General features: G+C 41.8%; 1 protein-coding gene across 1 annotated transcript in view; it reads right to left on the bottom strand.

Annotated features, from left to right (window-relative positions):
- The window catches only part of Taf1b (TATA-box binding protein associated factor, RNA polymerase I subunit B), a 59541-nt gene extending 47307 nt beyond the window's left edge, over window positions 1-12234 (bottom strand). The window contains exons 1-5 of the mRNA XM_051156899.1: window positions 12217-12234; window positions 11264-11362; window positions 5886-5973; window positions 2757-2854; window positions 2061-2156 (exon numbers count right to left, since the gene is read on the bottom strand). Coding sequence (XP_051012856.1) covers window positions 2061-2156; window positions 2757-2854; window positions 5886-5973; window positions 11264-11362; window positions 12217-12234 — 399 coding nt within the window. The remainder of the gene's footprint in view (window positions 1-2060; window positions 2157-2756; window positions 2855-5885; window positions 5974-11263; window positions 11363-12216) is intronic.
- Between the last annotated feature and the right edge of the window lie 297 nt (window positions 12235-12531).

The following is a 12531-nucleotide window of genomic DNA, read 5'->3' as shown; positions in this document are numbered from 1 at the left end:
TTCTCTGTCTATGAGCCATACCCCAAACCCATTTCTAATTTAAAATATAATTTTCTCTCCTTTTCAAAAAAGGGTATTGCTGTACTAGGGCAACAGAAATGACATGACTTACCTGTCAGCTTCCATTTCACTTCTTATTTACTAGGATTTAGTGTGACACTGTCTACCCAGTTGTTTATTCACACCAACAAAACTTTTGTCTGTGAGTTTTCAGTTAGCTTAAGGAGATTAGTGTCGTAGAGAGCCCCAGGTTCCCGTTCCTGTTTTCTAGGTACTGGGCAACACCCAGTGCACAGAGACAACCACAAACACCAAGTATGAGATTTGAAGGTCACGTTCTTACTACTTGGGATGAATTTTTTCCTTTAAGAGTCACCATTAAGCCATTTAGTACCTTTTGCTTTCCTTGACAAGCATGTGGCTCCTATATCCAGTCAGGCTGGTTCTCCATAGCTTTATGATCATAAAATGCTTCCTTTTTTCAGGAATTCAAATTACATTTTGGGAGCTGGCTTAAGTTTATCACCTCATATTTAGGAAGGACATTCCTCAGTCACGTCCCTAACTGTCTCGCATGGTCTGACCACTCTAGCTGCATCCCTAGGATTAGCTCCTTACCACAGAGGATGCACGTGCAGCTCAGAGGCCTGTCCTTTGCTCACCTCTGTAACCTATTCCTTTCATCTTGACTCAGCCTTTTCATTCCTGAATCACTGACCTTCCCATACAGACCTAGGAGGACCTGACCAAACAAGGAAACGCTGGGCCAAGCTCCCAAGGTCCTAGCAAATGTGAGTCACATGGACTCAGAACCTCATCTTAGGCCTGGAGGGTAGCTACCACTCATCAGACACATCTGTGGTTAGGACACTTGCCTTTCCCAGCAGTGGAACTCTTCTTTATTCCAAGTAAAAAGTGCCATAGCACACTTCTGAAGCAGTTCAGAGCATGCTGCTCAAAGGAGAGCCGCTTGGCCACACACCAGAGTGACTTTCCTTGAGATGACACAATAAGAGGCGAATCCTGAAAGGCCAGGTACAGTAAGCAGGAATGCCGAATGAAAGGAATGAGATGCGCAGGTCTTGGGGATGCAGCTCAGGGTGCCTGGCACGCACAAAGCCCTTGGTTTGATCTCTGCACATAAGCAGGGCGCCATAGCTTATGTCTGTCAACCTAGCACTTGGGAGGTGAAGGCAAGTCAAGGGCATCCTTGACTACACAGCAAAACTGGCCTGGGATATATAAGACCCTGTCTCAAAATAAAATAAAATAAGCCAGGTGGTGTCTGTCACTTGCCTTTAATCCCAGCACTTGGGAGGCAGAGACAGTGAATCTCTGTGAGTCTAAGGCCAGCTACAGATAAATAACAAGGTCCTGTCTCAAGGCCTATTATGTCATCATAATAGAAAAAGCATATGCAAAAAATTCTAGCAACAACAACAAAAAAATGAACACCATGAACTAAACAGCAAAATGACAAGACAGAGCTCAGAGGCACAGAACTCTCCTAGCTTGTGAGCTTGACCCCAACACTACAAAACAAATAAGAAACTCCTTAAAGTTTTCTAAAAAATGAATGAGCAGGATGTCGTGGCTGTAATCCTAGCACTTGAAAGCCTGAGGCAGGAGGATTACCAATAAATAGTTCAAGGCCAGCCTAGATTATGAAATGAGATTCTGACTCAAAAAAACAAAAACAAACAACAACTTTCAAAAGATAATTTTTTTTTTCAAGACAGGTTTTCTCTGCATAGCCTTGGCTGTTCTGGAACTCTCTTTGTAGACCAGGCTGGCCTCAAACTCACAGAGATCTACCTGCCTCTGCCTCCTAAGTGCTTCGATTAAAGAGTGTACCACTACCACCCAGTGGAAGATAAATTTTAATTCCTTTATGTTACAACTAGTTTAATAAACAGCCAAAATTTACTGTGAAGTCCAGATCGTTCTGGATTGCACAAGAAGCCTCTTCCCTGGAAATCCACAGACAATTACCACAGTCAGACTCAAGCAGCCACAAACATCACCTTTGTCTCTCTGCCACACAAGGTTCCATGGCTCACCTTGGCTTTCCTTCCACTTGTACAAACTGGGTCTTTACAATAGGCCTGCTTGCTCTTCTGAAGGTAGCGTTTCCAAAAATTGTGTAAAACTTCATTCTAAGGTGGAAGGAAAACAAGTGGTGCATCATTATGATGGCATATACACAGGCTCTCACACCACACAAGCACCCATTCTTTTCTTTTCTTTTTTTTTTTTTTTTTTGGATTTTTTGAGACAGGGTTTCTCTGTGTAGCCTTGCCTGTCCTGGACTCACTTTGTAGACCAGGCTGGCCTCGAACTCACAGGGATCCACCTGCCTCTGCCTCCCGAGTGCTGGGATTAAAGGCGTGCGCCACCACCACCCAGCCAAGCACCCATTCTTTATAGATTGTGCCCAATCTAAATGCATTTCCACCTGCTATTCCTTATCAGGTACATGAGAGACCTGAATCAATAAATCATCCATTTCATTTCTCAGTGCTGGGTATTAAGCAGAGACCTCAAGATATCCGTTTAACCCTTGGAGTTAGGGGAAGGGAAAGGCATTCAAGATAGCTATGAGGCCATCCTTTTTCGTACTCAGGATCACAGAAAGAAACAATGTATAAGCAATGACCTCCAGTCATGGCTGTTAGTTACTATTGATTCCTCCCCGGTCCCCTCTGACCTCAGTTTTTAAAGGATGAGGAGCTAACATCTAGACACACATTACTTACCTTTAGCTCTGGGCCTACTCCAAGGGTCTCCAGGGCTTTTGCTTGGTGATAAAGTATGCACTGAAAACCTTCACATACATACCAATCCCAGCCTTTCTCTAAAGGACAAAGAACAAGCTTTAGACGATATACTAATTTATTATGGTGCTTCTACATAATGCAATTGCTGTTTACATGTGCCAAAAGACTTCTATTTTTCTACCTCAAATAGGTTTTTGTGTGTGTATATACTTTATGTATGTGTGTGTACACTTTGTGTGTATATACTTTGTGTATATGTGTATACTTTGTGTGTATGTTTATGTATGCTGTGTATGTTCTCTCTCTTCCTGTGTGTGTGTGTGTACACATTTTGTGTTTTTTGTTGTTTTGGTTTGTTTTTTTTGGGGGGGGGTTGTTTGTTTGTTTGCAGCCCTGCCTATCCTGGAACTACCTCTGCAGACCAGGCTGGCCTCAAACTTACAGAGATCTGTCTGCCTCTGCCTCCTGAGTGCTAGAATTAAAGGCTTTGCCACCATACCCAGTGAGATTTAATATTTTTTAATGTATATTTTACAATGCTCAAAACATTCCTATGTGGAAATACTTGGTCGCTAAGTCATCCACCAGTTTTCTGTTGCATTTCAATACATATTTTGGTCAACAAATAAGCAAATGTCAAGATCCAAGAAACGATGTCCAGAGGTCAGGAAAGGGCAATCTACACATTCAAAGAAAGTAAACTCACAGTGGCATTCTGCTTTTGTGAAAATGGCTCCAGTTTGAGAGGGAAATTGAAAATTAGGAATCTGAGACCTACTAGACTAGTAGTGCCTAGGTACCAGATGGATCCTAAGTATTTTAACTTTTCCCCCTTTAAATTTGTGTGTATGGTATTGTATGCAGTGCTTGTAATTGATAGTGTGTGTGCACATGTAGGTGGTTGCATGTGACTGTATGTGGGTGTATGTAGGTCTGGTCTGTGATCAATGATCAGGGGTCTTCCTTATTCACTCTGCATCTTTTAAAAATTACTATTATTCTGTTTCATGTGTGTGGATGTTTTTTGCCTGTATGTATATATATGAACCACATACATATGCCTGGCGCCCATGGAAGCCAGAAGAAGGGATCAGATCCCCTAGAACTCAAGTTACAGACAGTTGTAAGCCATCATATGAGTGTTGAGAACTGAACAAAAGTCCTAGAAAAGCAAGTGCTCTTAACTACTGAGCCATCTCTTCAGCACTTCCATGTTTATTTTTTAAAATGGGGTCTCGCAGTGAATCTGAAACTCATGGGTTTGGCCATTAAGCGTCTAGGATCCACCCGTCTCCACCCCTCCCAATACTGAGGTTGCAAGGAACATGCTGTCGTTAGCAGGTTTTACGTAAATTTGGGGGATCTGACCTCCAGTCCTTGTGTGTCAGGTAGCTCACTGATGGAGCCACTTCCCAGCTCCTAAATATTTTAAATGAACTATCCTTGCGAGCCCCACCACCCTAAGATCATACAGAAATCTGCCAGAGCAGTCAGCATTATATGTTTAGCTATGGTAACAACCAGTTGGAGAAAATGTTTCTTACCTGCTACGACCAGACAGATAAGAAAGTCATTCAAAAGCATGCTATCAAAATGTCCACGCATGGCTTCTAAAGACAACTTCTGACTCCCACATAACTCTGCACATGTGAAGACTCGACCCCTTTCAGTCATCTGAGTATCACAGGCTCTCCTGCCTCCACTGACTAACCAGTCCTTCCTAGGAAGAGTCTCAAATACAACAGAAAGCCTGTAATTGCTGCGGCATGCACACGGTAAGAGGATTAGACCCTGCAGGTGGTATGCATGCCCAGGGTTCCCATGCCTGTCATACAAACTCAGAGACTGATAATCTTGCATTTTCAACTATCCGCACTCTCCTACTGTATGTAACAATGGTGTTACTATTCTCCTTTCACAGGTGACAATGCAATGACTGTGATGTTGACTATGAGCCGCTACCTAATCGAGCATCTGAGGTTGTGTAGACCTGTAAGCCCAAACTATACATTTTAACTATTTACATATATGGATTACAATAAATCACATTTTATTCTGATAAAGCTGAATAAAATCAACCAGGTTTAGACCTATAAAATGTCACTACTGGGCTGGAGAGGCAGATGGTTCAGTGGCGAAGAACACTGGCTGCCTGCCAAGAGGATCTGGGTTTGGTTCCTAGCACCTACATGGTGGTTCACAATCATCTGTAAGTCCAGTTCCAGGGGATCCAACACAGACCTCTGGCCTCTAAGCGTGCCCGCACACACATGGTACCTAGACATACATGCAGACAAACAGCTACATATATATACATTAAATAATCTTTTCTTTTAAAGTCACTACTAAAGGTTAAACAGGACTATGTGTTGTATTTAAGCATTCTCTCTGTTATTTATCTAAGAATGTCAATGTATTTCACATAAATGTTTCATGTATGTCTATATATATATGCATACACACATATTTGTATGTATGCCTTCACAGCTACCGTTCATAGAACTGGTTACTATCATCGTTAGGCCAGTGATTTCCAGCTTGCGAATCTGTCTGGTCCTAGTTAGTCACAAAAACACAAAACTTCAAAAAACAAAAACAAAAAAACACAAAACATCAGCCAAATAATTTCAGATCCTTCTCAACAATGGCCCGCTGGAAGGACTTACTGGGTTGGTACTCACTCTACAGCTACTTTAGGGAAAAATGGTCCTTACTATTTTTAAAAGGTGTGTTCAAAATTCAATGTGAGAAATAGTGTTTGAAAGTTGAATATTGTGTTTAACTTGCCTAATCTCAGAAGCACACCATCGAACCATTCAGAAGGACCACATCATAGTTAACACACAGAACACGCCAGCATGTACCAGCAGCCAACACTTACCCTACCTTTTGCATAACCGCACAAGAGTAGCTTACTAACAACAAATACTGCAGGGCATTTGCTTCCAATTTTACCACCAGCAGCAACTTCATTTAATAACTTTAATAACTTAGATTTTCTGCTTAAAATGCTGGCATGCTGCTTGGAATGTATTTAAAATTCATTCTGTGTCCTCAAGTCATTAAGGAAACTGCAAGTGGCACCCTGACACGCGCATCAGTGCTTACCATATTTGCTTCTCTTCCTCAGCCCCTTGCTAATGGAGCTGATCCTGGTGTTCGGAATGACCGCGGTGCTCACAACTTCTTCAGATCGCTGCAGAAGACAAAAGCAGACAGTGCAGAAGAGAGCCTGTACCCTGGAACATATTGCAAGTGTGCTCGGGGAGGGGCAGCAGCCCGATGGAGAGAGACTACTCGGATGACTGTGAAGCCACACTGATGGTTAATCTTTACACTGCTGTTTCATCCAAAAACTTTTGGGTTTCTAAAAAAGCTGGTTACATAGTAACCAAATGAAAAAACCTTTACTTTAAGCCATGTAATTCTATTTTAGTTAAATATGAATTTGAAAAGCTTGGGATGGTGGCACATGACTTTCATCCCAGCATTTGGGAGGCAGAAGCAGGCAGAGTTTTGAGTTTGAAGCCAGTCTGGTTACAGAGCAAGTTCCAAGACAACCAGAACTACAAAGAGAAACCCTATCCTCAAAACAAAAACAAAATAAAAAAGTATTAAGAGATAAATTTTATCTCATTTTTAAAAAATACAGGGAAACAGATTAAAATATATATATTAACTTTTTTCAATAAGACTAAAATTAAAATATACTCAATTTTTTGTTTGTCTTTTTTTTTTTTTTTTTTTTTTTTTAAAGACAGGGGTTCTCTGTATAGCCTTGGCTGTCCTGGACTCGTTTTGTAGACCAGGCTGGCCTCGAACTCACATTGATCCACTTGCCTCAGCCTCCTGAGTGTTGGGATTAAAGGCATGCACCACCACGCCTGGCTTTATACTCAATTTTGTATCCATATAAAATACACTTTAACAAAAAAACAGTTTATGGTTAGAGATAGTGGTACGTGCCTATAATCCTAATATTTAGGAGGTAAAGGCAGGACATTAAAGAGTTTAAGGCCAGCCTGTGCTACACAGACCCTCCCTCAAAGCAAACAAACAGCAACAAAAATAAAACAGCCAACTGTTGATGCCTGCCACACAGGTAGGCTCACATCCTCTCAGTATGGCTGTGTGACCATTACTCAGAAAGGATTTTATTTACAAAAGTGTTATCCCAGCACTTGGGAGTTAGAGGCAGGGCCAGCCTGGTCTACATTGTGAGTTCCAGGCAAGACAGGGTTACAAAGTAAGACTCTATCTGAAAAAATAAAAAAATAAATGTACTACTTTTTATTTTCAACAAAACAAAATTATTTTAAGAGTTTTAAATGGTAATGGTTAGTACCATTTATAACAAACTGGTCAATGCCAACTGCTATCAAGGGCAATTATCTCAGACTTCCTTATTTCTGGAGAAAAGTAAAAAAATTTAAATAATAAATGATATTAATATACTTTTCTAAATTTAAAGATTGAGAATGAAGCTTACTTGTGTGTGTGTGTGTGTGTGTGTGTGTGTGTGTGTGTGTGTGTGTGTGTGACAAGTGGGGGGGAGGGTTCCAGATAGCCTGGACAAGCCTCAAGTTTGGGATCTTTGCCCTCTGAGCACTGGGGTTCCAGGCTCTACCACCCCAGCAGAGTGAGTCTCCAAAGAGTAAAAGGCAAGGGGCTGAGGAGTAAGCCCACCAACTTAACAGGCCCAAACCCGAGGTCGTCCAAGAGCCAGCCTGGGCTACATAAGACCTGTGTCAAACACAGAATAAAAGGCATGCCTCTTCTAATAGGATTTCTGGACTGCTGCTATTATTTTCAAAGAAATATGATATACTAAGTTGGCTATAGTGAGAAGGTAAGACTTGCCAAAATACCACTAAGGCAGTTATTTAGAAAAGACAGGCAAAACATGTATGAGGTTAAAAGGGGCTTTACACTTGAACTATATAAGAAATAAAACAACAGCAAAAACTAGGGAAGACTAAACGTGGCCATGGTTAGATTGTGGAATATTTACATACTTAGTAAAAACCTGCAATTCTTAGAACAACCCAGTAAAAAATATCAAGACAAAAGACTCGGTGGTGTCCCAAGTGTCCCTTTTTCTTTCCATACACAGAAAAACAAGACTGAATGCAAGCTGCTGACTGTATACTAAGACATTAGTGATTTTGGCTTTCACCTGCATAGTTTTCAAATTTCCTACAATGAATATGCATTATTTTTATAAAAATCTATTAAATTCACATAATTTGGGCCCATAGTTTTATTAAATGCTTAAAGACTTACCAAAAAATATACATTGTCTAAACTGGCCAAATTAAGGATCTTAAATTCTTTTTCTTGAATAAAATACAGTAGAAAAAAGAGCGTTCCACTCATCAGGCTTTGCTTGGATTATACACAGAGCCAAGAGCTTGAAGGATCACCCACAGTGAGCTGGCGGAAAGGAGAGGAGCAGAAAGACAGGTGAGCTGTACCACAGCTTCCTTTTGTCACAGGCCTACTGCTCACTGGTCATCCTTCACCCACTAAATTTCAACCCCACAACACTACACAACTCCAGGAAGCCCAACTGTATACTATTCTATGTGATGAATATGCCTGGATCAGTGTGAGCCGAGAGCAACAACTGAAGCTGTATAACATGCAGGGTTGCCTTTTGTGTGGAGGGAAGACTCTGAGCTTCACAGGCTTTTACAAACACACGCTGGCACCAGGGAGGAAGTTAGCAGGGCACTTGCCTAGCACACAGAAGGTGCTGGATGATGCCAGTGTACAGCAGGAAAAGGAAAAACGTGTCACCCACCTTCAAGAATTGTTCATCCTTACTCCCTTGAGCTGAGAGTCTTAAATATGAAGGTAGGTAGTAATATTATATTCTTTCAAACTACAAGTGATGGTAGTAGACTTAATCAGACAGAACCAGGAAACATCAAAGACAGAAATAAAAGAAGCCATTAGTTACGGCTGCTCAGTTCCTATAAAAAATAGTGCCCTGGCTCCATCTCCACATGGAGACTCTTCCATTACGACATCCCGCTCCTGCACTGTTTACATTTGAACTACACTATGAAATTAACACTGACTAAACCACTGGAGTCTCAATGAGCATCAAAGCAGAGGACAAGCGACATACATTTCAAGCCTCCGATCTGATGTATTTGTGCAAGAGCATTTGTCTATCTTGATGAGACGTGTCTCCAAGAGACCATCACCACGATCAGGGCAATCTGCACTCCGTCATTCCCCACTGGGTTTGGTTAGGCATAGATCTTGCTAATATCCTGTCTGACTAACACGGATGCAAACAAGCATCTGAGCTGTAGATTGAAAAAGCCACCTCAAGAAGACACACCTGTGTGGGCTGGTGAGCTAGCTCAGGGCTAAGAGCGCATGCAGGTCTTGCAGAGGACCCTTGGCTTTCTAGCCCTATGTAAGGCAGCCCACAACCATCCTCTGTTGGACTTCATAGTCACTTGCACTCACACAACAGACCCATACATACACATACCTTTCTTTAAAAGAAAAGCACTTGTGTAATTGAGTTGCAAGCTAAATTAGCTATGTTTCTAAAGAGTTTTGTTTGCTTCACATCTTTTGTCCAGATTTTGAGTTGTCTGAGGTAGGAAGCAAGATCAGTCCCTGGCACATTATGTTGGAGCAGTCTTTCCTTGGCCCCAACTAGCCTTTCTAAACAAGTGCTGAGGGCAGTACTTATTCCTTCTTGGCTCTGTACTTCCAGCAAATTCTTTCCTATGGATAACAGTCCTAGAACATTTAGCTAGTCCAGCAGCAGGCTGTCCACACGTTGGTCACTGGCCTAAAGGTATGCTCACCAGAATAGGACCTAGTACTTCCAGTGTGAAGACGGCCTCATAGAGTGACAATCTCTCGTTTAAGAAACAGGTGTCATTGCAGGACATTTGATCACACTGTGAGCATTGAGAGTGTGTTGTTTAACGGAAAAACATGTTTTTAGTTGTGGTGTGGCTCAGTCCTAACACACACCTTTAATCCAAGACAGGGTTAAATAAAGTCAACCCTAGGTCAAGAGTTGGAGTTAGCAACCTGTTGACAGGGAGTGAACCTAGGGAAAAAAAAAACCCAAAGAGAGTAAAAGAAGTCAAGTGGTAGACAGAGGCTTGTAGGAAGCAGACGAGAAGGACATTTAGTTTGAGGGGGCTTTTTGAGATGGCTGGGGATGGAGACTTCTTTTTCTTTTTCCTTCTGGGTCATAGGCTGAGGAGGAAGGTCAGCTGGGTGCTTTCTCTGCCTCTCTGAGCTAGCAGGCTTTCACCCCAGCATCTGGCTCCCAAGTCTTTCTTTATTGGTGATATCGAATGTTTGAGATTTTATTTTAAAAAAACAAAACAAAACAAGGTATGATGGGGTCAGAAGATTTAGGTCCAAGCCCTACCTCAAATCTTTGCACTCGTAAATTAGCAAACTAACCTAACTGGTGTCAGGTGTGGTGGTGCACGCCTTTAATCCCAGTTCTCTTGGCTCCCTGAGTTAAGAGCTCAGCCTGGCCTACACAGTAAGACACTGTCTTAAAACAATAGGGGGGAAAAAAAACCTAATAGCTCATGAGCCCTGCTTGCTCTGTGTGTCTGAGCGTAACATTGTATCTCCACAGGTCACTGTGAGGCAGGAATTACATAATGGATAAGAAAGCACTCGGCAGTTTGTGAAGGAACTAGACACAAGTATGTGATAATGAAGCATGGTTCCAATACTCCCGAGAGTCCACATCATTCTAACATTCCATCTTCCAAGTCTCTAAGCTAGAACAACACACATTAAAAACTAATTTAAAAAAACATTCAAGTATAATATTAAATACGCTCAGCCGGTGTGATGGCCCACACCTTTAGTCCCAGCACTCGGGATGCAGAGGTAGCTAGATCTCTTTAAGTTTGAGGCCAGCCTGGTCTACGAAGTGAGTTCCAGGACAGCCAAAGCTGTTGCACAGAGAAACCCTGTCTCAAAAACAAGAAAAAACAAACAAGAGAGGGAAAAAAAAAAAAAAAAAAAAAAAAAGGTTCCACACATGTCTAGTCCAAATGAAACATTCATTTATAAATGTGGCTCAACATAATTTTAAGAGTTCATTTCCAAGCTGAGTGTAGTAGCATATTCCTTTAGTCCCATCCAGCACTCGGGGAAGCAGAGGCAGGCAGAGCTCTGTGAGTTCGAGGCCAGCTTGGTCTACAAAGCGAGTCCAGGATAGCCACGGTTATAAGGAGAAACTCTGTCTCAAAAAACAAAACAAAACAAAGAAAAGAAAAGAAAAGAGAAAAAAGTTCATCTCCAACCTCATTTGCAAAGTTCTTAATCCAGGACTGTGCTCTTAAAGACTGTCTCTGTTCTTGGAATTTGGCCATTGCACGCTTGATAAAATAGACTCTTCTTAAGGAGCCAGGCCACACATCAGGGTGAAACTGCGGTTTTTAAAGCATAAGCAAATTTGTGAATAGCATATTACTTACATCTGTGACATTGTGACAGGAAATACAATAGTATTTGCCTTCATCAGTGAGGCCCCAGGAGACAGCATCACACTGCAAACAGCGGTCTTTGAACGCTTGCTATAGAAGGCAAAAGAATCGTTACCGTCAGAACAACTCTGCATCTTAAACCCCACAGTTCCTGGCAATTTCATCCCCCAAAATTGTAAAAATAAATTATAGAAAATGAAAACCACATGAGACACTATAAATAAGGAGAAGAATTTAGTCTCTTTAGTAGTATGAAGGGCAGTAACTCTTCCATAAAACTACTAAAATATGCAGAGTGAGAACAAAGAAAGAAAGGTGGGCGGGGCTAAACTGGAAGCAAAGGCATAAGCAAACTCCCTGCAAGTGCTGAGGGAGGAAAGATGACCCAGTGTATGAACAGACAGAACAAAACCACCAAGATTAAAAACCCGGTTGGCATATACTTTGGGGCACTGAAAATGTATCGTCAGGCAGATGTTTCAAGTTTTGATTTACTCATCCAGTAATATAAAGGGCATCAACTGGCTGTTTGCCTGAGGTGCCCTACAGCAAGCAAAAGGAGCGTAGGAGCCGCTCCTGGTCTATATGAATGGATCACAGTGATTTACGTCTTATCAGTTTATTATCTAGACAAGTGTTACGTTTGTAATAAATACAGATATTATTAATATTTAGTCAGTCTACTGTGAGACTTTCTACCATTATTCTGCCAAGGCGCACACACAGATTCTTGATCCTGATTCTTTGGTGTGTGACTTCTGGGTCAGTTACTGAATACACCTATCATGGTAAAAGTGCACTGCAAAGCTCAACAGCATCCTGATCGCTTTTGTGATGAGGTATGGGCACATGTGCTGGGTAGTTTTGTGTCAACTTGACCCAAGATAAAGCCATCTGAGAGGAGGCATACTCAATTAAGAAACTGCCTCTATAAGTTCACCCACCATTGTGGGTGGTGCCATCGCTGGGCTGGTGGTCCTGGGTTCTATAAAAAAAGCAGGCTGAGCAAGCCATGAGGAGTAAGGCAGTAAGCAGCATCCCTCCATGGCCTCTGCATCAGCTCCTGCCTCCAGACCCCTGCCCTGTTCCTTATAAGATGAACAGTGATATGTAAGCCAAATAAACCGCTTCCTTCCCAAATTGCTTACGGTGCTTCATTGCAGAAATGAAAACCCTAAGATGGCACATTGGAACATCCTCGACAGGGGTCAGGAATCAGTACCCGAGACAGACAGAGATTATTTGGAGGCATCCCAAAT

Source organism: Acomys russatus, chromosome 1 (genome assembly GCF_903995435.1).
Source record: "Acomys russatus chromosome 1, mAcoRus1.1, whole genome shotgun sequence".
Lineage (NCBI taxonomy): Eukaryota > Metazoa > Chordata > Mammalia > Rodentia > Muridae > Acomys > Acomys russatus.
This window is presented reverse-complemented; position numbering and strand designations above follow the sequence as displayed.